At 32.9% G+C, this 25959-nt stretch overlaps 3 protein-coding genes across 3 annotated transcripts; 1 reads left to right on the top strand and 2 right to left on the bottom strand.

Moving 5' to 3' along the window:
* Positions 1–1121: 1121 nt before the first annotated feature.
* On the bottom strand, positions 1122–6379 carry LOC142638139 (ribosome biogenesis protein BRX1 homolog 1). The gene is made up of 9 exons (XM_075812141.1): positions 6223–6379; positions 5761–5973; positions 5523–5664; positions 4912–4990; positions 4598–4722; positions 3655–3756; positions 1952–2002; positions 1769–1867; positions 1122–1632 (listed from the first exon to the last, which is right to left on the bottom strand). The coding sequence occupies exons 2-9, from the start codon at positions 5943–5945 to the stop codon at positions 1501–1503; spliced, it is 915 nt and encodes a 304-aa protein (XP_075668256.1). The 5' UTR covers positions 5946–5973; positions 6223–6379; the 3' UTR covers positions 1122–1500.
* An 8232-nt stretch (positions 6380–14611) lies between these two features.
* On the top strand, positions 14612–18174 carry LOC142638809 (lanC-like protein GCL2). The gene is made up of 6 exons (XM_075812874.1): positions 14612–14873; positions 15084–15268; positions 16002–16113; positions 16231–16347; positions 16431–16745; positions 17606–18174. Exons 1-6 carry the CDS (start codon positions 14703–14705, stop codon positions 17942–17944), a joined length of 1239 nt encoding a protein of 412 aa, XP_075668989.1. The 5' UTR covers positions 14612–14702; the 3' UTR covers positions 17945–18174.
* A 523-nt stretch (positions 18175–18697) lies between these two features.
* Positions 18698–21153, bottom strand: LOC142638633 (protochlorophyllide reductase, chloroplastic). Its single transcript, XM_075812678.1, has 5 exons — positions 20981–21153; positions 20780–20878; positions 19748–20276; positions 19142–19500; positions 18698–19041 (listed from the first exon to the last, which is right to left on the bottom strand). The coding sequence occupies exons 1-5, from the start codon at positions 21032–21034 to the stop codon at positions 18886–18888; spliced, it is 1197 nt and encodes a 398-aa protein (XP_075668793.1). The 5' UTR covers positions 21035–21153; the 3' UTR covers positions 18698–18885.
* Positions 21154–25959: the final 4806 nt, after the last annotated feature.

Here is a 25959-nt window from a genome sequence, read left to right as displayed (position 1 = left end):
CCAAAATAGTTTATGAGTGAAAGTTCTTTGAGGGAGATACAGGCATACAGCTTATAAAACTCCATTCTGGAAAGCATTCTACATGGTGTATTGGCAAGAGAAACCGGGTGGAATGAATTGGCCTACTTTTATAATCGTTTCTGTTTTGTACTTAACATTCACCCCACTACACTTTTAGTACACAGTTTTGATAATGCTCTTCCTTATTGCAAATTGAAATGAGATGACACAATGAATCAGGGGATTATGTTTCCTGAAACCATGTAATGCCAATAAACAGGATTCTATGATACAATGAATTAGGGAAATATGTTTCCTGAAACCATGCAGTGCCAAGAAACAGAATTCTATCTGCTCTGCTTTGGATTTACAGGCTAACAATATCAAACAGTTGCAAACCATCCAAGACCATTTATGCTTGATCTCTAGCCACTTCAGGTCCATCCTTACCTTCCTCAGCTTTCAAAGCTAGGCCAGCAGGTAGAAGCTACAAGCCAGATTAACTTGAATAGTGTCATAGTTGAGGACATCACGCTATGCTAGCAGAATTTAGCCTTTCAAAAGATACATAGAAATAGAGACTGGTAAAAGCTGCCTATGCCATGCTGTTATAGCTAGATACGAGTGAATGAATCCTGTCCTGGCACGTGCAGGTTGAAGTTACAAAATAAGACTACAAATATTTGTTATGACTACATAGGCACTAATCCTGAGCTGAAGGATCTACGTCCTGTTAACTCCAGTTGGCTTGGTTCAGCTGAACTTTATTGGCAACATTTCCATTTTTCAAGGTGTTATTTTCTACCTTAGCAAATATTTCTGGAAAAGCTACCAAAGGGGTGCTACAGAGAGCATCTACAGGGGTGACCATTTTTGTAAATTTGTATGTTGTAATGGAAAGAAAGAAACTCCAACCCTTTAACAAAATAATATGTAGCAAAGCCACTCAATAATCGTTATATCATGTCTCTACCTTTAGTCAGAGCTAAACTACTCCCTCAATCTCACAACCCTCTTCACTTCTAACTTCATGGTAGACATTTATTTACCAAGGATGTGTCACAGATTCCCTCAACATGAATTTACAGAAAAGTAATTTTTAAAATGATAAGCCATAAATCTAGGAGATAATAATTAACCTATTGATGAAAGCTATGAAACACTGTCAGTATTATACATTTCCAATGGAAAGAAAGTATGGATGAGATTTTAAACCTTTCAAAAATGATATGATATGTGGAAGATCACACATCAATGATACATGCATCTATTGGTTTGGGACACAAAATAGGAAAAAAATAAGAGATCCTAACAAACTTCCAAGAAAATATAGATGATGCAAAAACAAGCCCCAAGTTGATTACATAAGCTTATCAGTTGAGGGGCAATCCAAATAGAAAGGCACAAGCTGTTAACCAAACTCTGCCACTTTAAGCTGGATTCAAGATGGCAAGGAAATTCTGTTTGGTATTACCAAAAATGACAAGGTCTTCAAAAGTATTACTCTTTCCACATATCTGCAAACTCATCAGGCTCCAGCGGATTAGATAACTCATGCATCTTCCTCCTTGTCTTTGCTTTGACTTTCTTTGCAAACTTTCCAGCCTTTTTCCTTTTCTCCAATGCGCGAATCTGGAAGCAAAAAAATTTAGAAGCATAATGCACAATTATTAAGAAGAAATTGAAACAATAAAAGAGAAAATAAACAAATAGACAAACAAAAAAAAAGTTCAAATGCTAGAGGCTAGGATGAGAGATCAATGAATACCTGATTTGGTGATACGAAAAATGGATTCTCATACAGGGTAGGGCCTCCAAAGCTGCCACCAAATATCTTGATAGGGTTCAAGCAGAATCGTGGACCAACCTATACACAAGTGTATTCAGTGTTAAAACTACCATCACAAGTATCTTATAAAGCACATAATTTAAGAAGCAAATCTCTGCAAACCTCAATAAGGGTCATTTTCTCTCGATCCTCTCGAGGCCCTTTATCTGATATCTGCATTATAAGACACAGAAAATAAGCATTAATATTATTAGAAACAATCTTTGAATAAGAGACAGCTCCAGCACAATAATCCAAAGACACAAATACAACACAGTATTAGAGAACGCTTTATTTAATTATTCTTCCTTTTTTTTTAATAAGTAATATGAATATTTTATTAGAAAATAGAAACCCCAGCATACAGAAATAATACAAAGGATTTCCCCAAAAATAACAAATAGATTGCATCACGGAACACGTCAAAATTCAGCACTAATGAACCAGTTGTATTTTTTGGCATGGGAGGAGGGGGGTGTCGTGTTCCTGCTTCCTTCACTTAATTGACTTCTCCAGGAGAATCTTCAAGGTTTTTATTTTATTTTATCTTCTTTTTATTTTTTTTCTGAAGACCAAAGTTACTGCTGGAAAATTATAAATGTATTATTATTCACCTTGTATTTCTGTAGCTAGTGATTCAGGAATTTACAAAAGCAAGATTGCAAAAATCACAAGATAAATCCTAGATGTTGAATTATGTCATTAACAGCATTAATTAATTCCTTCTCAGAGTATGCCTCGAAAACTAACCCTTAGAGAGGACATAACTCCTGACCAACAAATATATCAGCATAAACATCACTATGATCTGTTGTGGCATCATGCAAGCAGTTAAACTGAGAACAATATCAACAGCAGTTAAACTAAAAATTAACCCTACATGGTGGCTGGTAATCAACGGACTGTTTTGGAATTGAGGAGGCAATTTTTTAAGGTGCCTTTTAACTGGATTCTGGTTTCAGGGACTTGAACAAAGAGGACAGTGAGCAAAATGTCAACTCCTATAAAGACTTCAAAAATAAGTACTTCAACTTCATTATGTTGAGCTTTTGGCCCCTCAAAGCACCTTGCATTCAGTTCTCGTCAGAGACACCACATGAGACACAATGAAACCACTGACCATAGTCGCCCATTGCCTCTCCTTCCATACCTCCCTAGCCAACTCATTAAAAGTTCCTAAACTGAAAACAGAATCACCCAAGAAACACCGTACAAACATAATATCATGGGCCACAATTCACAAGCCACCACACAATATAGGAATAAATCATTCACATCCTCAAATCAAGAGCACCATTCCAAAATGATAATGCCCCTCTTCCTTGGTTGGTCATCTGTTAAAATTCTCTCAAGTCGCACCAAACAAAGAAAGCCTCCCTTGGTGGAGTAGGAATTTTCCATTTAATCTTCCTTCTTTCTTAAAACCTCAAATCAAGCTCTTTTTTTTTCCCTATCAAAACCCTAACCACATACTTTCTTCTACCAAATAGCCATCAAAAAACTCTTTTTTTATTCATAAGTTACACACTCAACCAATAGTTGGAGAAAGTTGACTCGACGAAATCCAAGGTTGACTTGATGTTGAAAGTGGAGGGATGAAATTGACAAAATTAATATGTGAGGAACTAAATTGAACTTTTTCCCAATAGTTGGCAGAGCAAATTAGTAATTTAACCTAAAATAGTTTTTATATATTATCTATCCCTATGTAAATATATGATAGGACAAAGGCAGAACCAATCTTTGAATTTTAAATTATTGCCTTCATTATGAATCCTTCTGCATAATTTTATATCAAATTAATAGGAATTTACACTTCGACCAACCTGGTAATTCCGGAACCATATGTGGTCATCAACAATGGAGAAAACAAACACATGATCATGATAAGGCTTAGATTTCCTGTGTTCCTTTGGTGTTCCAAATATCTGGAAAGGTGAACAAAGAATATGTCAGTATTATGCCCTGACCCCAAAAATAAATAAATAAATAAACTGTAAAAGAGTAGTATCATGAAATGACAAGGTTAAGAAACAAAAATATTGATCAGAAACAAACTTAATTCTTTATATAGGTCCCAATTAAAAATCCAATTTATAGCAATATTGGATCCACATTCAAAATAAAAGATTTTTATGTAATTAGGCACACAAGCATGAGGTCAAGCCTTGGTGCAATGGCAAGTGCCTTCCACCAAAGAGGGACAGGTTGTGGGTTCAAGTCCAGGAATCAACCTCTCAAAAAAAATATTCGAGTTAAGGTTTCCTACCAATAACCTGTCCTAGACGGCCCCACAAAAGTGGGAGCTTTGTGCACTGGGTACGACCTCTAGGCACAGGCAACAAGCACATTCCCTCAACATCTCAAAATCCAAGAGACAAGAGAGAAAATATTGTAGTAACATACTCTCCAAGGATAATTTGACAAGAGAATGTGAAAAATCAAATAACAACAATCATCCGTCCAAATTATTTTGATGGCTTCATGATGCTGGTTTGTACCATTTTTTGAAAGCCACCATGTATATCAAGATATAGTACGTAAGGAGCTGAAGGAGTAGCACCTTGCATCACAAAAGCAAATATCATACAGATTTAATTTTTAGATTTGCCCTTTCTCTGGGCAGATTGAATTTCAAAACGTCATTTATGAATTAATTTGACAGTGAGAAATTGACAGTTTCTTCCATATGAAAAATCAGATAGGAAAAGGAAAAAAAAAAAAAAAAAAACAATTACCGCTTCATGGAAGGAAACAAAACCTCAATACCTGTATTATCATCTCCTTCAAAAGTTTCCAATGTGCATCTTTATCAAAATTGTTTGAGAAAGTCAAAATAGGACGAGACCCTTTTAGATGATTTCCAGTAAGCTTCAATTCCTCCATTGTGTACACTGGAAATGAAAAGGAAAAAAAAATACATTGATAGCCCATACTTTTCTCAAATTTCTATGAAAAAAAGTAACCATATTATTTGGGATGAAATTAATTGACCTGCAGTGCTTCAATTATGGGTAAAGATTATTTCTATGACGCATTAATACAAAACAACCATATAGTTAGAAACCAAAAGAGAAGCTTACCGGCATTAACTAAAAATTTGACTGATGGCCCATTGGGACATTTTGCCATCCATAGATAAAGATCTTTGTGTTTCCGGCACTGAAAAAGAAAAGGGGTATTCATCCACACATGATAACTGAAATAAAGAAAAGTAAAGCTTAAAATTTTAACAAGGTCTATATGCTATCTATCCAAAAATTAATCTTATGATATGGACTTCACTGGGTTAAGCCCAATGGGGAGTTGGTTTTGTTGGCTTGTTGAAAACAAAGCTTTAGTAATCACTGAAGTGCTGATTTATTGGGGGGCAGTTCCTTTACATGTGAACTGGACCATTTGGAGAAAATGGAACCAATGTAAATTTGAAGGGGTTGAACGCTCAATATTGGATTTGAAATTTCTTCTCTTATGCACTGTGTATGATTGGATGCCTGCTTTGAGTGGTCATTCATTTTCCAATTTGGAAGAGTTTGTAGCTACCCTAATACACCTCCTATGTACATGGGGTGCATTGATTGTCTTCATTTTCAATAAAAGTTTACTACTTATCAAAAAATATGTAATCTTACGATAAACCCAATTCAAAAAATAACATACCAATGTAATCACCAAAACAAGTTAAAAAAATCACCTCAAAAAACAGACAAGAAGAGCAACTCCTTAACTCAACCAGCTCATTCATAGTGGCGCCTTTAGTAGCCTTCGACTCAACCTTGTTATCCTTCTTACAGTGCGGCAAGATAGAAACCATATTCAACATCAAATGACGGTACCTGCACACCACAGCACAAACAGAATTAATATACTAGTGAAACCAAAAAACACAACTCACACAACAAAGGGTGTGCAAAGGAAACTAGATTCTCGACCTGTAGTTAATGCGGCGCGAGCAAGTGATAAGAACCTTCTCTTTGTTCCTGAAAACTTTAGAATCAGTCTCTTCGTCCGGTACTAGACTCTTGTCTTTCCAACCCAAGAGTGTCCTCTTGGGTCTCTCTGGAATCTCTTCAGGTTCCACCACCTCAGCCTCAATTTGTTTTCTCTTCTTTCCCATTGATTTTTCTTGCAATTATAATTATTCTCTATAGGCAACAAAACGTTCACAACAAGCAAAAATTGTCAACATTTCTCACAAAAAGTAATGAAATTGAAGCATATTATAACAAAAACATCGATACCCAGAAAGAATTATGATCAGAAAAGGCTAAAACAACATGCTAGGAAGTGTTTGGGATTCAAAGTAAAAATCAAAAAAAAAATTTCATCAAATTGTGTCCTAATACTAGGAATTGTTTTCTAACACATAATTTCTATCAATTGAAGAGTAGAACCTCTTTTCCACTGCCACAGGACTCTGAAATCAAGCGCGGCTGTCCCTAGAGAGAGAACTAGAGGGAGAGAGAGAGAGAGAGAGAGAGCCAAAAACCCTTCTGTTATGAGCAGAATAAGCCCTAAAACCCTAATGGCCGAGGAGATGGAATCTTCTGCGGGTTTGGATCAGGCTCATGGGCTTTTATTTCAATGTCTCAGGCTTGTCTGATGGTGAGCAATGGGCTCAGTAATGGGCCCAAACGCACGCCGACACCCAAAAATAAAAACTACTTTGGAATATAGCCTCTATTTATGTCACTGGCTCTTTTTTAATAGTTGGTTTTTAGTGTATACGGATAATCAAATCTTAAGTGACCCACGCGTTTTGCGTTTCAGGTTTTTTTTTTTTTTTTTTTTTTGGACCAACGCCGGTATATTATTCATGGAATATTAACAGTGCAAATAGGTAAATGAATAGTATTTTTTAGTGTGAATAGTAATTAGAAAATTTTTAAAAAAAATTTTCAGCAAAATAAACAATATTCAAACGTACCGTAAGTATTTTACTAGTTAAAGGCCGGTTCATGGCACGATTTTATCATAAACTTAAAAAATATATTTTTTATTTAAAAAAAAATAGCAAAATAAATAATTATTAAAAAGAAAAAATATTGCATAAATGTAACAACCATCAAATATAAAATGATAACACCAAAACAAAAAATTATCTTCTAAGATCCCAGTTGTGCTGTAATGAAATTTGAAGTTGCATGTATTAAATTGGATATCCATTAGCATCTATTGTTGTCTCATTGTGACATATCTTTTGAAATTTCTTAGTGCAAGAGCCATTTACCAAGAAAGAATTTCTTTTTTATAAAGACTATTGAATGCTTTGCACAAAATAGTAGAATAAAAATTAGCTAACAAAATGAAGAAGCGGAAGATATTTTTTTTTTAAAAAAAGGAAATTTGAGTTGTGTAATGATTTTTTAGTAACTAACTGAACTTTGTCATTTGATGGCATCGTTTGTGGATTGGCATCTATTCAAGCCAATTTACTGACAGTCAGATACTAATAATATTTTAAGAGGGGAAAAAAAAAAAAAAAAAAAAAGACTTGCAAATTTGCTGGTACTTTTTATATATATCACGTCTTTGCAAATTTGCAACAACATCAGCATCCTGGTTTATTGAAGTATTCATAATTCAAGAAGACTAGTTTTACTTGGAAATAAATTTATTATAAAACAAATGTACACCATTGAAGCAAATAAGTTTGTAATTCAACACAAATTTATTATGTAAAGTAAATGTATGACTATATTGGTTACCTCCAATTGTTGATTGTTTATATGATCTGTTTGCAAGAATAGTGTTTCTTTGTCTTTTATTGGCTAAATCTAAGTTCTTGATAGTCGTAAATTCAAAATGGATTTTCTTTTTGATCTTGTAAATGATTATAAAATATACAATCAAACTAATAGTATGCATATTTGAAAGATCAAGTGCATGTAAAGTGTAAAAAAAAATACTTGCCTATGATGGTAATGATGTCTTCCATGTCAAACCGCTTCTTGGAGAGGAAGAGAGATTTAAAAAAATAAATTAAATTAAAACTGATAGAGAGACTTCATTTGAAAAAGAAATCAATATTACAATATATAGTAGCTAAAACATTAATTTTTTTTTATAGGTTCTAAAACATTAATATTTGGAAGTGGTATTTGATGCGGATAGTATTTCAATTGTGATCAAATTCTTCATAGGCTTTATCTAATTAGTTTTGTTGGTCCTTTTATATTTGTAATTTATTTTATATTTTATGAGTTTTAGTGTCTTAGGCTTTATCTAATTAGTTTTGTTGGTCCTTGTAATTCATTTTAATTAGAAAATTTTGCATTCCTCAATTAGAAATGATGGCTAGACGTTCAAACTTCTCAAATTTCCCATAACTATCGATAGTTGCATGGCATCAGGTTTTCAATAGGTATTAGTAAAGTTGCTGCTTTTTTATACACTATAGGTCAAAAAATAAGGATTAGAGGAATTACATAAAGAATTTGGATTGTAATTAAATTAAGATTTTTATTAACTTAGAAATTATAGGAGACAAAAAATTATATATATATATATATATATATATATATCATTTTTAAATCTAACAAAGATACTCAACAATCTCACAAAGATACAAAATTCTCATTAGAGCACAATTGGTATGTTACAAAATTAATAATAATTTTTTTATTTAGGTTTTATCATTTTATATTTGATAGTTATTATAACAATACAATTTATTTTTTTATTATAATAATTCATATGGAAATAATTTTTTTATTAATTTACTTAAATATAAATAATAAAAATAAAAGAATATTTTATTTTTAAGTTATATAGTGAATGTATATTGTGTGGGACTTAAGGTATCATAATATATATATCGAATGGAAGATGGTAGAAATCCCTTAAAAAAATATAAAAAAAATTTCAATAATACATTGAACTTTAAGGCTCAATTAATCACATGTATTTAAATGGATAAACCTTGAATTTAATAATTAAAAACTATCAAAAGCAATAATTGAAATCATATTTAAGTGGAAACCTTAATTCAATAATTAAGAACAATCTAAATTACTAAATATTTAAATTTATGAAGTAGAGAGGCTCACATGAGAATTTAATTTTTGTCCTTGAAAGCATGAGAGAAGACACTAAACTTGAAGTTTAAGTCTTATGAGTATAAACTCATAAAACGTATAATTTTATTAAAAAAATAATAGCTAAATGAATTACAAATATATAGTCAAAAGTAAAAATCATGCTACATGTTTGTGTATAGGCATGAAAAAAGAATTGAATTCAACATTTTTTTTTAATAATACATGTTGCTAATTTTTTATTATTGTTTTTTTATATCAAGATTATATGGATTAGATGAAGAATTTGAGAAGGATTAGATTACACTATGTTACTGCATTTTTTTTTATAATACACTGTAAGGACACAATTCAAATTCCCAAACCACGACTGGGAGGAAAATGGGCTTGAAAGGCCTTTCTTCACAATGAATTTGTAGAGGATGGGTTTGTAATTTAGATTTCAAGGATGGCTTAGACAATCACTAAAAGAACGGGCTTTGGGCCCAATGGAACAAAACAAAGAATCGTTTGCAAAAAAGTAAGATTGAGAATTCCTCCTCGGACTGTTTCCGAGGATAGTTTCTAATAGTATTTCTCAAGTTTGGATACAAATATTGATTATCATATACTTTTTCTTTCTCAAAATGCCTCTCTTCTCTTCGTATGCCTTCCCTCCTATTTATACTCCTCCTCTTCTCTTCATCACCTTCCACTTTATGGCTGCAACCCTGATTTTTGGATACTTGTCCCATCCATTCTTTCCTAGAGTCCGCTGGGATTTGGGACCAAGTTCCAAGCTCTATGCTCAGGTCCCATCCTTCCATCTATACTGTCAGCGTATCAATTACAGAGTCTTTAATATATGGGCGGTGGTAGCAGCTTTACTTTAGACATTCCACCGCTCTTTCTACTGTCCTCCACGTATACTGTGTATTCTCGGCTTAACATTCCGAGGACAAATTTACTCCTCGGACGGTATGGGACACTTAAATACTCCACGATCATTTTGATGTTTTCGGATTTGGGTTTCTAGCCCAAAAGGCCTTGTTGGGCCGTCCATTATAAATTACTGGGCCCAATACCCCTACATACACGTTTCTACCTTATATTTATATATATATATATATATATATATATATATAAATGTTTTCTCTTACGTGTAGTATAGTAATTAAATAAGAATTATATGGATCAGATGAAGAATTTAAATTGTAATTAAATTAAGATATTTATCTACTTAGAAATTATAGAAGAAAAAAAATTATATATATTTTTTTTAAATTAAAAAAAAAAAATTCTTTTACGCGTAGTATAATAATTAAAAAAAGATTAGATGAATCAGATGAAGAATTTGAATTGTAATTAAATTAAGATATTTATCAACTTAGAAATTATAGGAGAAGAAAAAAAAAAAAAAAAAATATATATATATATATATAGATATCATATCATATCATATCATATACTATATAATAAATGTTAGACTTAGAAGCTGTGGTTGTGCCAAGTGGCTTCACCAAATTGCAAAAAAAAAAAAAAAAAAAAAGATTTTAGATTTTAAAAATATATATAATTTTCTTCTCTTATAATTTCTAAGTTGATAAAAATCTTAATTTGATTACTATCTAAATTCTTCATTTAAGAGAGTGTGTTGTGTGTAGTATAACTTGTCTCATCCTCCCTTAAAAGTTACCATAGATTTTGAGTGGAGTTGTGGTGTGCCTTTGTGTTAGAACTCATTTCCCTCTTCATTGTGTGTATGTGTATTTGTTTCTCAAAAAAAAAAAAATCCACCTAATCTTTTGAGCCTTTGAGGACGCGCATGAGAGGCTAGTATATAAATATTTTCTTTTATGTGTAGTATAGTAATTAAATAAGGATTAGATGGATTAGATGACAAATTTGAATTGTGATTAAATTAAGATATTTATCAACTTAGAAATTATAGGAAAGAAAAATTATATTTTTTAAAAAAAAATTTAAAAATCTAAAAAAATTTCTGCACTATGGTGCAACCACTTGGCACAACCACGGTTTCTAATCCCAACATTTATTATATAGTATATGATTTGACAATAAAAAACTTTACCAATTGAGTTAAGTTTAATTTACCAACCAAGCCTAAAGAAAATAAATGATTGTTCTCTTACACTCTATAAAGTGTGTTGTTTGTATGCCTCATTTAAAATTTTAAATGTTAATGTTAATATGTACATCATGTGTGCAATTATAAATATTGTATAGGTGGTACAATAACAAGTATGAAATAATGTTGTTTTTAGGGAAAAAAAAAAATGATAAATATATTATTAGTTATGCTAGAATGGATGCAGAAAGGGGAAGTATAGAATAGGAACACCTAGAACACAAGGATTACGTGGTTCAGCCTTGTCGACCTATATTCACGGAAGAATCTCTTAAAGACTACATCTTTATTATATAAGAGTGTAGTACAATAACCTGTGTTACAATGAACCCTAACATGAGTATATATATGCAGCTAAACCCTAGACTGCTAGTGCAAGCAGGAGTGGGCTTGAACCTATTACATTGGGTAATATGTCTAATATATCTCTAACAAAAAAACAAAAAAAACATTTGACTAATTCGTAAAATGTTCTAGTAACACTAGATGTTTATGTAAAATTCAAGTTTTATCTATAGGTTTTTTTTTTGTTTTTTTTAATGGGAAGTCGAGTCTTTTCCATAGTGGCATAGTGTATGCACACCAATGGTACAATACAAGTATTACGAGTCAAATTTTTGTCATGTGATGCATTATAAATTTTTAACATGATATTTTTTAAGAATTTTGAATATTGTTGTGATTAAAATTTATTACTAAAAGAAAATTGTAAGATGGTTTTTATTATTTATAATAAATTTTTTTATTCATTTATCATATTTTTATGGTTTCAAAAAAAAAAAAATTATTCTCACTCTATGTGCTTTCAATCACGTGATTAAAAGTAATTTTTGTTTTTTTCATTTTTTTATCTATTTTATTTTTTAATTTCAATTATAGTATTGAAATTTTTTTTCTTTGATTTATATACAATTTTTTATAATGTGTGTGTTGTATAAGTATATTACTACCATACACACACAACAGCTCAAATGAATATCGATAGATAGATGAATATTCCAATTCCTATCAAGTTTTCTAATTATTTTTTAAAAGTTTTTCAAATATATTTAGAACATCTTGTATCTTGCATTTTTCCAGATATTTTGAAGAGTAAGAGCATTCACATCAATATGGATAATAATTTATGTCTATTTTAACCTAAGAACCTACTTTTTCTATTTTAACATAACCACTTTTCAAAACTACCCACATCAGTTTATCTATCTACATTTTATTATATTTAAATAATATTATTTCATTCTTTTTTTATTATTCATTTCATCCATTCACACAAAGTCACCTTCACTCTTTCTCTTAAGAATTTCCCTCATATTCTCTCTCCTTTGAGCTCTCTCTTACAAAGAGCCACGACCACCACCTTTCTATTCCTCATCGGATCGTTGATCTCCTCTTTGAAATGATCATTCAAGGTGACGGTGGCGACAACAGCATGCTTGGCGACATTGACAATCTAGATTTGATTTTGGGTTTAGGTTGATGAGATTTCCACTGAATGTTTGATTTTGGGTTTTCCATTGATGGGTTTAGGTTGATTTTTTATTTGATTTTCCATTGATTTTGGATTTGATTTTCCTCTGATTTTGGGTTGATTTTGTGATTGGATTATCATGTAATATAATGGGTTGTGATAGTGGTGGTGGATGGATTTACAAAGAAGTTCTCTATTGTTTAAATAGAGAGAGAGAGAGAGAGAGAGAGAGAGAGAGATTAGTAAAATATTAAGAGGGAGAGGTGAGGGGAAGAGAGACAAACATAAAAGTGAGTGAGAAAGAGAAAAATTAATAATATACTAAATACAAAACTATAGTAACCATGTATATTTATATGGTTATTGTAGCAACTATATAAATTTACACAATTTTAGCCTAATGGATATGGGAGAATTTTGGGACAAAATGTGTAAAGTTAGACACTTTTTCTATCTTACACTTAGTGATGTGAATGCTCTAACTCCTCTCTTAATAAATATTACGCTTCTGTAGCACCACATTAGCAACCACATCGTTCAACTATTTTTGACACTTTCTCTCACCTTACAATTACATGTCTCCAACATTTTCTCTTCACTTTTATATTTTTATCTCTCAACTGCTCTATACCTTAACGTTACAACTCATTCATCACATCATCTTCCTTTTATTTTGACTATTCTTCTCCTCATTTTACTTACTATAAAAATTTGTTATTTTCTTTTACATTCAATCAATATTTTGCCCACACAAAAGGTAAATACTCTCTATGTCTCTATCTTTTTTATGGATTTTTAATTTTTTATTGCATATTTACTTTAGATTGATAAATTTTTGTGTTGAACTCTACTTTAAGTTAACGTAATTTGGTTATGTTTTAGTTTGTTATCTTTTTTTATTTTCTTCTCTTTAATTAATAGTATTATCCTATAACATTATATAGTATACAATGATATAATGTTATTCTAATAAGTAACATAGCTTGGATAATTAGTTGTTTACAACTATACATTTTTGAGTTAATTTTTAGATATTTTGGAAGTTTAGAATTTGATTTTTTATCAAAATATAATTTACATGTCTATGCATTTGAATATGCCTCTCAATTATTTGAGTGATATCAATTCTAAATTTGTGATGAGATTTGACTATCATGCTAGCTTCTGTTGCTAGACTCTAGTGACATCTTATTCAATGGCGTTTGCAGAGTTGAAGACGTGGTTCTTCATAGTTTTTTTTATAGCTTTAATTTTCTGAAATATGGTATTAAAAAGATAATATTGAGTGTGGTAGGCTCTATTCATTAGTTTGCGAATTGCTAACGTGTCTTGTTGTTATTGGAGGCTGTAAACCATGTCTTTTACGCCAAGACCAGACTCAATTTAAACTATAACCTAAATCTTGTTCCAAATAAATTAATTGAATTAGATAATGGATATTATTAACTATTTATCATAATTAGATTAATTATATATTTGACCCAATTTTATGACTCGATACATAAAATATTAATATATGTATGGTATATGTCATATGTTACCACTTACCACTTAAGAAAAAAAAAAACTCATAAAAAAACATAATTATATTTTAAAAATATATATTATTAGAAATATGATTTTTTAGTAGTATTAGAAATATGATTGTATAATACTAAACATTTTTTTTTTAACTTTATGTGTAATTTAAACATTGTATTTCACAATATTTTTTAAACCACAATTCTTACATTATTTTAAAATTGTAAGATTTGGGTCCAGTGTCTAGTTGCACTAGACTAGTTGAAATTTTAACATGTGTTCACTTTTGATTACACATCACCATCTTAATGGATCCAATGCACTATATGTACTGGATTTAAGCTCACCAATTTTAAAAACTCAGGTGCTAATAGAAAAAATTCTTTTAAGGAACCATCATTTTTTGTGTTTTCAGAGTAATTAAGTAGGGTAAAACTTCCATTTTTAAGATTTTATTATGTGAATTTTTTCTTATAAGATGAAATTTTATTTTTTAATTAAATATTTACATGGCGGAATTAAAAAAGAAAAAGGAAAAAAAATAAGAATTACTGGGCCTGGGCACTTTTACAGTGGGACTTCGGGAAAAGGCTTTGATTAAAGTTAGGTTCGAGAGAACACGAACAACGGCAACTTTCCACAGCACAACGCACCGACTCAAAGAAGTAAAAGTGCAGAATTAGAACTGAACATCCTCAGTTAGAGAGAGAGAGAGATATGGCGGACCGTTTCTTCCCAAACGAAATGCCAGACTTCGTAGCAGAGGACGAAGCATCCTCAGCCTCAGGAAGTGGAGGAGCCAAAGACTCACTCACGAAACTCCTCCATCTTCCCTACAAAACGCTCTCCCACAAACTCCAAAAATCAGCTCTCGACCTCAAACAAATGGTATCTACTCCACAACACACCACACCTTATAATTGATTTATGGGGCTATTTTGGTTTATGGGTTTTTGCTATTTTGGGTTTTTAGAAATGCCCACTAAGTCTGACAAGACTTTTGCTTTTCGTGTAATCTATGGGTTTATGGTATTTTAATTAGGATTTTGGAGATGGGTTTAAGTGAAGCAACACGTGGTTGTGGTTTTATGGTTTCAGGTCGTGAGGGAGACATGGGGACTGAGTTTGAGTGGGAAGCGTGTGAATGATTTCACACTGTACACTGGTGCTCTTGGGACTGCTTTTCTGCTTTTTAAATCTTACCAACTCACCAAAGATGCCAATGATCTTAAATTGTGCTCTCAGATTGTCAAGGCTTGTGATTCAGCTTCTGCAGATTCAGGGTACGCATAGCTTCTTCTCTCATGAAATGGTCTCAAATTGGCTTTCAAGTTGAAACAAATTCTGTAGTACTGCCATTTAAAAAAGAACATTTTGATCAACCAAGATTGTGTAGGATCTCAACTTTTCAGCTTTATTTCTAGTTTACTCAGAATTTGATATTGCCCAAAGTAAAGGGAATTGTGCACCCACTCATGTCATGTGTTTACCTATATTTTTTTGGGTTTGTATTTATGCTCAAATTGAGTGGAAACCTGCAAACAATGATTGGTTCACTTGTTGCTTAGTCCATTTTGATGGTTTTGTGGAGACTTCTATTTTGTATTTCTTTCGTTTAGTATTGATAGAAGTATGCGAAAGAAAGCAAGCTTTTGTGTGACATTTATATAACTGTGAGTGTAATTGTAGCTTACCATTTGCTTGAAATGAGGTAATTAGCTCAACTAGGGCTGTCCTGTGTTGTGCAAAATTTCTTAAATTTATTGAAAGAGTTTGCACTCAACTGAAGATTCTAAAACATAGCTTGCTGCCATGAATAATGAAAAAACCAGATGAAGTGGGGTTGTTGTGGTCTACTTACAAAACATAGAAGAAAATTTCTTTTCAGGCTGTTATGCGATTCTTAATTTGAATAGTAAATTGCACACCTAAGTGCTGTTTCAGTTCTAGCTTACCTGCCATTCAGATGAATAATATAACTTGATTAGGTTTGTTACATGATGCTTGGAACTGTAGGCGTGTGACATTTATTTGTGGAAGGGCTGGTGTTTGTGCTCTTGGGGCTGTGACAGCAAAGCATGCTGGTGATGAAAGACTGCTTGAGCACTACTTAAGACAATTTAAAGAGGTACGTAATTGCTTTTCAATACATTGATTATTTGTTTCCTTAGAACTTAGTATTAATAGTTATTAAAGAAAAAAAATTTATATTAATCTTGAGATTCATTTTTGCCCTTGCAAGCAGATCAAACTGCCTAGTGATTTGCCAAATGAATTATTATATGGGAGAGTAGGGTTCTTGTGGGCCTGTTCATTCTTAAATAAGCATGTTGATAAAGATACCATATCAGCTGCCCAAACAGTAAGACATTTTTGCTCTACGATATCTTTTGATTTAAGAAATTCAGAAGACTTCTTCTCTAATTAGATTTCTCATTTGTGTAGAGACCTGTTGTGGATGACATAATAAAGGCTGGTAGACGAATGTCAAGCAAGGGAAAATGTCCATTGATGTATGAATGGCATGGGAAGAAGTACTGGGGTGCTGCCCATGGACTTGCAGGAATTATGCATGTTTTAATGGACATGGAACTGAAACCAGGTGAGTTGGAGGATGTCAAGGGCACACTGCATTATATGATAAAGAATCGTTACCCTAGTGGCAATTATCCTTCAAGTGAAGGAAGTGAATCAGACCGTCTAGTGCATTGGTGCCATGGTGCTGCTGGGGTTGCCCTTACACTTGTAAAAGCAGCTGAGGTAATCTTTTTTTTTTGGGGGGTGGGGGGGTTGCAGTTGGGGGATAAGTGAGGCAATCGTTATCAAGCTTACCATTTTCCACTACTAACTAATTATGCAAAGTTATTGAATACAACAGTCATGGTCATTCAAAGATCTTGCTGACAAAAGCTCTGAAAGGATCTGAAATTTATATTTTACTCTTGGTTTGGTAAGCAGGTGGTTTAGCATACTGCTAAGATACCACTTCTTTTGGGGGTTTGAAGATTTATGATGAAATTTGGTTCAATTTCAATTTTCACCCCTCAAATTTATGTTGCGATTTCATCCTTGATATATACTATTTTTTGAATGTTGATTTCATCCTTCTGTCCATCTATTGATAAATTAGACCAAGCTATATCAGACTTTTTTAACATGCCAACTTAGCGTTCCGTGCATCACATATGCAATTTCTTTAACAGCAGATGATGGAAGGATGAAATTGATACTTTTAATATATAAAAAAAACTTAGATACGAAATTGCAAATATTTAAAATTGTGATGAAAATTGATCTTAAACTAAATTTTCGTGACCAAAAGTGTGTTTTACCCTAAAATTTATATAGCTGGTAATAGTTGCAAGTGATGAGCTTGTAGCTGGTGAAAGTGAAAAGGAGTCTTGGTCATTTGGTAGACAAGCAATCCATTTTCAATGCCAATTAAAAAGTTGAAACACACCTATAGTACAGTTTTATTTTTAGGGTTCTGTTTCCTAAATGCCCAAATAAAATCTTCTTTAATGGCAGACTTGGTGTGTGCATTAATTCTTTAGCTGTGTTAGGGAAATGGCTTTTTCAGGAACTCATGTCTGTCATGTTTACAATCTTTAAATTATCAGGTTTTTGGAGATAAGGAGTTTCTTCAAGCAGCTGTGGATGCAGGGGAGGTGGTATGGAACCGGGGTCTGCTTAAGCGAGTGGGAATATGCCATGGCATAAGTGGGAACGCCTATGTGTTTCTTTCTCTCTACCGATTAACAAGTAATGTCGAGTACTTATACAGGGTGAAAGCATTTGCTTGCTTTCTGCTTGATAGAGCACAAAAACTTATATCAGAGGGAAATATGCATGGAGGTGATCGGCCCTATTCACTTTTTGAAGGTATTGGAGGAATGGCTTATCTTTTCTTGGACATGACTGAACCATCTGATGCCAGGTTCCCAGCATATGAACTTTAAGAAGCTTTTGATATAATAAATGAATCAAAGTACATGTATATGTCAACTTTTGTGTATAAAATTGTGACTCTTTGGATTGAAAATATAGTTAACTTGTAAATTGGCTCCTAATTTTCAATATTAGTTTCTTTCACTGAGAGACAATGCATGAAGAAAAACAATGCACTAAAGATTTTTTCCGTGTATCTTATTGGAATGTGTATTATGAATTTATTGATAATTTTTCTTGAGTTGTAGACATCATCTGCAACTATTTGTTTTTCATTAGTAGGGGGATTGTTTTGTGCGTAAGCTGAGGCTATCTGTGTTTCTTAATGTACATTACCTGAAATAAATTTTGCCATTTATAATTATGATGATGATGACAAAGTTTAGTATTTGAATTATACCAATGCAATTCAGGGATATAAATTTTGTGGGTTCCCTAGTCTAATTTGGGAAGGTTACATGGTAAGATGTAAAGGAACCTTTGCAAGTTTCTGTTTCAATAATATGAAAATGGACACACACACCAAAAAAAGAAAAAAAAAAGAAAAGAAAAGAAGAATACTAAAATTCCTTTCCTGTGCCTTTGTGGTTATTAAAATCATTTGGACTAGTTTCTCAAATTCCTTGGCAGAAAATGGTTCATTCAAACATTAGCCTTTGATATGGAGGAAGAAACCGGTGAATTCCTCTCTCAACTTTATAAATCACTCAAAAGTGGTTGTACAATATTAGAAGATGAGTAAGAAAATCACAACGTCCAGGTAATTTGTACTTTGCAATGGGGTGAGTAATTTTATTGACACTTGTAATAAGTAATCTACATCTACAAGAGAAAATTAGTTGCGACAACATGACATTGGAGTCCAAACTCCACACTCACCAGTGGACCCAGTCTCACTGATATCATCCTCTCCCACAGCAAAGATTAGTTGAAAGGACCTCAAGGCTCTTCATTAGGCCAATCCAACAAGTTTCTCACTGACTTCCCACACCTTCCGAGCCTTCTCTGCATCACTAGCTTCTTGAGACAACTGGTTCTCAAATGATGCTGAGTCCTTGTTCCAGCTCCAGTAAACACCAGATTTTGTTAAGCTTGGATCACTAACAACCTAAATTACAAGCAACCTATTAAAATCATGCACAATAGAAAATCACAAAACATATGCATTATGGAGAGTAACAATCAGTTTTTTTCTCTACTTCCTTTACCTGAGCAAGTCTTTTCCCTGCTTCATCTTCAGAGACGTAGCCCTTAGTGATGTACTTCTGGAATGGAGGGAAGAGGAGTCTGAACAAGGGGATGTGCTCCCTAAACAAGCCAGTTGTGGCAATGCAACCAGGGTAAAGGGAAGCAAATACAATGCCTGTATCCTCGTGGAAGCGCCTGTGGAACTCTTGCATGGTAAGCATGTTGCAGACTTTGCTGTCCTTGTAAGCCTTAGCACCATCAAAGCCTCCTCCATCGATCATGGCTGAGCTGTTTAGCCCATTTAAGCCCCCTGCAAGTCCCCTCAGGTCCCCAAGGTTGGCCTTAGGAGGTACATTTCCAGCCAGGGTATTTGTGTTCCCTGATTTATTTTACAGAAATACCACATTCAGCATATAATTTTGTAAGATAGTTTGGAATCCAAATACTTTAGAAAAAAAATAATAAATAACTTGCAAAATTGAGAACTGAATTAAAGTTGGAGAAGCACTGCAGTCATGTTTGAAGAAAAGTAGCCTATGTTGTCAGTAATAAAGTCTGAGTTTCAATAGCTTTGTGAAAGAGACACACACAACCACTAAAACTGTACTATTTAAAATGAACTAGACCAGTAATTGAGCCAACGATGATGAGGCGTCTTGATGGGTAATCAGATTTCTGCAAATCCTCGAGCAGCAACCGTGAGAGAAGGAAGTGACCAAGGTGATTAGTGCCAACACTAAGCTCAAACCCTTCAGCAGTAAATGTAGGCTCCTTAGCAGTTGGCAAATAAACAGCTGCATTGCAGACTAACACGTCAAGTGGCCGGCCTGACTGCTTGAAGTTATCTACAAATTGGCGGACACTGTCAAGTGAAGCGAGGTCCAAGTGCATTATGGTATAATTTTCCTTGGGAATGCCAGCAGATTTGGCAGCTCTTTCAGTCTTGAGGAAATCCCTGCAGGCCATAATTACATGCCATTTTCCGGTTTCAGCTAGAGCCTTAGCTGTGGCTAGACCCAATCCAGAGGAGGCACCAGTGACCACAACACTACCCTTTCTTAAAGTTTTCTTCCCCTCTGGTGCAGACCTGGTCACCGATGGAGTCGCAGTCACTGTCTGAGCTCTAACCGCCCCAACCCTTTGGTTGAATTCCCTCTGCAATTAAACCCCAATTGTATTATACGCAAACCAATAAAGAATAAAAGGTCCAATCTTAGTAAGCCAAGAAAACAACAAAACACATTCTTTGACATGAAACCTAAACATCAGAGTTTAGTGTGTACTCCTACTCAAGTTAACAATTCATTCCTTCTAGCCTAGTTCTGTCTCTTCCTATAACATTTGCAGCATTCTTCGTTAAATCAGTAACTTAAACCACATTTCTTGTAAGATAACTTGAAAGAATTCATTTCCCATTACCATCGCTCATAAACATAAATGTGCGTGTGATTTGACTTATTTGCTGATTTGCTTATTTGTAAAAAGCGAGTAAAAGTACAGTTGTAACTAGAAAAAGGAGACTTTTACAATGTTGTATATAAACAAATAAGCTAGTAAAAAGCTAAATCAAACTAGAACATTAGTGAGAGACAAATCAATTATGTTCTCTTTTTAAAAAGAAAAAACAAAAAAAGAACAACTGATGTTGGTGTAACTACCTTGCACCTCAATCCAGAAGAGTTGAAGTCAGCTTTGAGATGGTCTGAGAATGAAACTCCAAACAGAGTTGAGTCCTTGGAGGATGAACCAGACTTTCCCTGCAGTCATGCAGAACTCCCAAAATATCAACCCCACATTTTCCTTTGGCGAAATTAACAAAGAAGAAAAAATTCCCTAAGCGTGGTAAAGTTATAACATACCTCTTTAGGGATGGAGAATGCAGAAGGAAGAAGAGAAGTAGCCTGGAGAGCCATTATCACTTGCAAAGCAAAGCTCCTCAACTGCTTTGAATTGGGTTTTCAAGTGCTTTTCTTGCTAGTTAAGAGGATAGACTTTGGGGTGACAAAAGTGAAGTTGAGCTTAAGCATTTGAAAAACTATGCTAAATTTGTATTTATAGAGGCAGGATTTGGCTGATTTGTGACAAAAAGTGTAACGTTATTGGATATGAGGCAGGGGATAAGATAATTAGCAGCATGTGAGTCTGCCACATCAATTTCAAGCAACCAATGAGGGTTTGAGTTTTGGATTTCCAATAGATATTTTTATGCTCTCTTCTTTGCTTAGTTTATGGTTGGTGGGCACAGGAAAGGATATTTTGGTCCGATCACTAAAATGTTCCACTCCCTAAAGTTATGGGCTGGGGCCGAAACTATTGAAAAGGATAGGGTATGTTATGTATCGTGGGGGCATTTTCTAAATTTGGAGAAGTACAATCGAGCAAAATTTTGGCATATTGGCTGTGACCAATTGGGGCCTTCAGCCTTGGGGTATTTTTATAGAACTAATGATAACTTATAGAGGCCCGTGACCTCTGGTGGGTTCCATCATAGCCCATATTATATTCGACCCGATTTAATGCTCTAGGCCATGAAACTACCAGCACATTAGACTAGTGACACTATTAATATTAATGGGCTCATCATACCGGGTTAAGTCTTGTTGTAGTTTCCAAACTTTCAATTAGCTTAATCGATAAAGTCTATTATCGTAAGAGATTTAAAATTTAAACCCCACATATATAAAACAATTGATTGATGTTTTGGTTTGATGATAAAAGACAATCATCCTAGAGTGCATGCCACATATCGTACCTCTTAAAAAAATAATAAAGAATGTGGAGTTTTGTTAAGAAATATCTTAGTAGTAGGGTTCAAGTGATAGCCTTGTGATAATAATATCATTTGTAGTATCTCATGTTTGTGATTCAAACTTCACTTCCTCTCTCATCCACCATCTACCTATCTCCAAAATAATAATAACTAGTCGCTAACCTGTGCAATGCATGAGATAGTTAAATAAAAATAAAAAGTATTTATTTTGCTTAAAGGTCTATAACTTGACTTAAAAAAAACGTATAATTTAAAATAAATGAAAATAAGTAATTTTTTGTTCAATATAATTATTTAGAAAAATTATTTTTCTTTCATATCATTGATTTCACATAACACATCCCAACATGAGCTATTCTATGGTGATGACTTCACATAATACTTAATTGCAATTAAATCTACTATCTACCACCAATCTAATTTATATTATCTTGGTAGTAGATCTATAAATTGCATTTTCATATCCTCCATCATTTAGAAGGCAACTAAAGTAATTAATGATTGTATGTAATGTATAAATTTTATTCTTTTACAATATAAAATTAATAAAATAATTAAATTAAAATCTAATGTTCTAGAAAATTTTTGAAATAGAATTTTAAATTTCTTAAAACTTAGATAATAGAGTTTCTATTTTACCTAAAAGTGAATTATCACAATTAATGAGAATTTAACCATTTTTTGCAAAGAGAAGATAACCATAGGCCCAATTTTTATTTTATAGCATAGAATGTTACAGTTAGATCCGTACCATGTGTGATACGTTAGTCCATTATGATAGTTCCAAATAATATCCTAATACCTATTTATATGAGATTTATTTTTAATGATGCCATAAAGGATGGAGTTTAATAGAAGTTGTTATTTCAAAAGTCTTTTAATTGTAAATATTTTTAATCATAAAATAGACTCGATCTAAACTCTAAAGGAAAGTATTCGAAATGATCACATCATTGATATCATATCATGATGGTTGCAAATAACAATATTATTATTCATGATTAATAGATGAACAATGAAACTGTGAAAACAATTTAACAATTCAAATACCAAGTTTAAACTACAACAACACATATATAGAAGACTCCAAATAGTGGAACATACTTCTTCTACCATTTTCATTATTCAATCAAAACCAAAGTTTCAAAGATAATTCCAATTCAATTAAACCCAATACATACGTATACATGAACGTAAAGACATTCAAAAATAAAAACAACAATCTCCAAAAGCATCTGCCTAATACAATCACTATTTTTTTTTTTTTTTTCATTTTGTGTTCTTTAGTTCTTTTTTCCTTTTATGTTTCATCAAACTATTTTAAATATAATATAGGAACGAAAAACTGAGTTGAAATTGTAACAAATAATCACTAAAAAAAATATTTATAATATAATATAGGGTTATGGATTCCTAATCAAATTTGGTTATATAATTTTTTTTAAAGGATGAATATGTTGGTAGAGTCCATTTGATATAAAATTTAAATCTTATTGAAATTAAAAATGATATATATTTGTTGAGTCTCATTTGATATAATTATAAAGTTTAAATCCTACTAAAATTATAATTTCTAATTGACGTTAATGTAAAAAAAAATGAAAAAAAGAAGAGAAATAAAACATGATTGATAGATATAAGGAAATACGATAAATTTTTTTTTTAAATGTCATCAACGTAAAAATTATTAATTTTTTTTTGGGGGAGAAATTATCAAATTAATAGAGGTATATTCCGTTTTTTTTGGGATAGATTTATATTAATGGAGTTATTATATAGTTTGTTAGGATTATTTAAAAATTCCTGGATTAGGTGCTAATTTAGGTATCCTTTAAGTATAGTAGTTGTATGGCACCAAACAACTAAATTTAATTTTTTAAAAATAAATTTAATAAATTTTCTACAATTTGGTGTTATAAAATTGAAAGAATTAAATCGAATTAAATCAAATTAAAATATACAAATAAAAAATGCTGATGTGGAAAATTATGGAGAGACCAACCAAAAGTCAAAAGTTTCGATGATGATAATAATAATAATAATAATAATAATAATAATAATAATAATAAACAAATAAACAAATTATTGACACAAATCAGTTAATTTTTATTAAATAATTTTAAAAAATAAAATAAAATATAAATATTAAGAAAAATACAAACTACTTTGATCACTAACAAGAATCTTTTGTAGGGCCGACTCCCCTCTAGTGTTTTTTTTTTTTCTCCGCTAAACAAAAAAGGGGGGTAGGGTGACCATTGTGACTCATTCCCCTGGGCATAACCATAAGAGCACTTTTCATTAGAGAATGTTGAATTGAACCATAACTACTTTAGTCGGAGGTGACCACAGACTTCACCCTAGCCTCATGAGAAAGCTAGTAAATCAGGGGTTAGTTGCAAGAGGCAACCCCGCTCTCCACTAGGGTTTGAATGTGGGACCTCAAGACAACAATCACATGCCTTGACCACCATGCCACCCCTCTCAGTGGTGGCTCCTTGGCTCCCCTCCAATTTAGACTCCTCATATTTTTGTCCAAGTGAGTAACACGTGACAAGTAATACATCCAAAAAAAAAAAAAACCACGTCAACTATAGATTTTCTTTCAATTTTTGGCGCTCTCTCTCTCTAAGTTTATGCCCCTCTCCAACATTGTCACTGTCGCCTAAGAATCAAAAGCACCAAGATTGTAACTTGCCAGAAAAAAGGGTAAGAGTGAGACAATAGATGAGGAAATAAAAGAAAAGCAAAAGATCATTTTGCCAAAAGCCAAGGAAGCTCTATTGTGCAAGGTGGGTCTGCAAGTTATTGTCCTTAGTTTGTAAAGCCATGTTCATTTTGCTTGTAAAACCATCATCTATTCTATCCCCTTTCTTTTTTTTTTCTTTTTTTTCTTTTATATTGTTTTGGTTGTTACAGTTACTAGAAAAATTTGTGAAGTTCAGTAGCATATTGAGATTGAAAAGAAAGCAAACTTGGGTTTTATCAAAAAAAGAAAAAGAAAACAGACTTGGGTATTCTCTTATCATTCAGAATTGGCTTTTACCCAAGTTCTAATCTTGATTCCCTTTTTGTTTTAGTAAATAATCTTGATGCCCTTTGAGGTTCAGGTGGCAGTGATAATGTTACTGTTAGAGACCAATGGAAAGATAGCTAGAAAGGGGCAGAGAGAGAAACGAAGACCCAAAAATTCAGAGAAAATTCATAGTTGACCTGGGTGGCTTTATAACCTTTGGATTTGTTACTTGCCACATGTCACTCATCTGAACAAAAATAGGAGAAAACACGAGGAGTTTAAACTGGAGGGGAGCTGAACCCTATCTTTTATATGTAAATTACAACTCAATTAAATATTTATCAAGCTCTTATGACTTGTTAATAAGACTTACTTATATTTGGTATCTCACGTTGCTAAAATAAACTTAACTAGCTTAGAGCTAGAATTTAATTTAATTAAATCATATCCAAAATCGATTTTTAGTCCGATGATTAAGGGCCTGATTGGTAGGAGGATTTTTGTTTTTGTTTTCAAAATAGTATTGTGCGTGCTCGAACTTCCTCCCCTCAAATGGGCCTACTGTGCTCACAATTTACTTGTATTATGGGTGTTGGATTTCCTACTATGGGTAGCTCTAGGGCAAGCTCCAAGTAGGAATTACCTATCTGCTGTGCTCCCCTTCTTCCTTCTTTAGGCTTACGTGCGTTTGCTCTCTCCTTTTCACCCCTCCAATTTTTCAACCCCCTTTCTTTCATTCTTCCCTCTATTTATAGCTTTAGGATAATGGAGGGATCATCATTACCCCCTGATCCCACTCGTGTGGGAGGGGCCCAAACTAATTATTCCCGACAAGGAATATGCTCCATCAGAAATGGAGTTGAAATCTTTGGAACTGGTGCTAGCCTCCAATTATTGTTCGGTGGCGTGATTCCCTAAGGCATTCTCGGGTTGCCGACATATTGCCAAACAACGTAGGGGTACCCACCGACCACCTTATACGCGAGATGTAGTCATATGCCGAGCTGGGGGATAATGGGCCTACCACAAGGTTGGGCTTGGGCGGGGTAATA

The sequence above is a fragment of the Castanea sativa genome, chromosome 6, assembly GCF_040712315.1.
Source record: "Castanea sativa cultivar Marrone di Chiusa Pesio chromosome 6, ASM4071231v1".
Classification (NCBI taxonomy): Eukaryota; Viridiplantae; Streptophyta; class Magnoliopsida; order Fagales; family Fagaceae; genus Castanea; species Castanea sativa.
This window is presented reverse-complemented; position numbering and strand designations above follow the sequence as displayed.

Bases quoted from the DNA above. Each gene is read 5' to 3' on its own strand.
- LOC142638139 (XM_075812141.1), bottom strand. From the start codon at position 5,945: ATGGGAAAGAAGAGAAAACAAATTGAGGCTGAGGTGGTGGAACCTGAA. The intron at 1,868-1,951 runs GTTTGCAGAGAT...ACTTGTGTATAG, and splicing joins AGAAAATGACCCTTATTGAG to GTTGGTCCACGATTCTGCTT. The intron at 1,633-1,768 runs GTATTCATTGAT...TTTTGCTTCCAG, and splicing joins TTTTCGTATCACCAAATCAG to ATTCGCGCATTGGAGAAAAG.
- LOC142638809 (XM_075812874.1), top strand. From the start codon at position 14,703: ATGGCGGACCGTTTCTTCCCAAACGAAATGCCAGACTTCGTAGCAGAG. The intron at 16,114-16,230 runs GTACGTAATTGC...CCTTGCAAGCAG, and splicing joins ACTTAAGACAATTTAAAGAG to ATCAAACTGCCTAGTGATTT. The intron at 16,348-16,430 runs GTAAGACATTTT...TCATTTGTGTAG, and splicing joins CCATATCAGCTGCCCAAACA to AGACCTGTTGTGGATGACAT.
- LOC142638633 (XM_075812678.1), bottom strand. From the start codon at position 21,034: ATGGCTCTCCAGGCTACTTCTCTTCTTCCTTCTGCATTCTCCATCCCT. The intron at 19,501-19,747 runs GTCTAGTTCATT...AAAATAAATCAG, and splicing joins CATCGTTGGCTCAATTACTG to GGAACACAAATACCCTGGCT. The intron at 19,042-19,141 runs GTAAAGGAAGTA...CTTGTAATTTAG, and splicing joins CAGGGAAAAGACTTGCTCAG to GTTGTTAGTGATCCAAGCTT.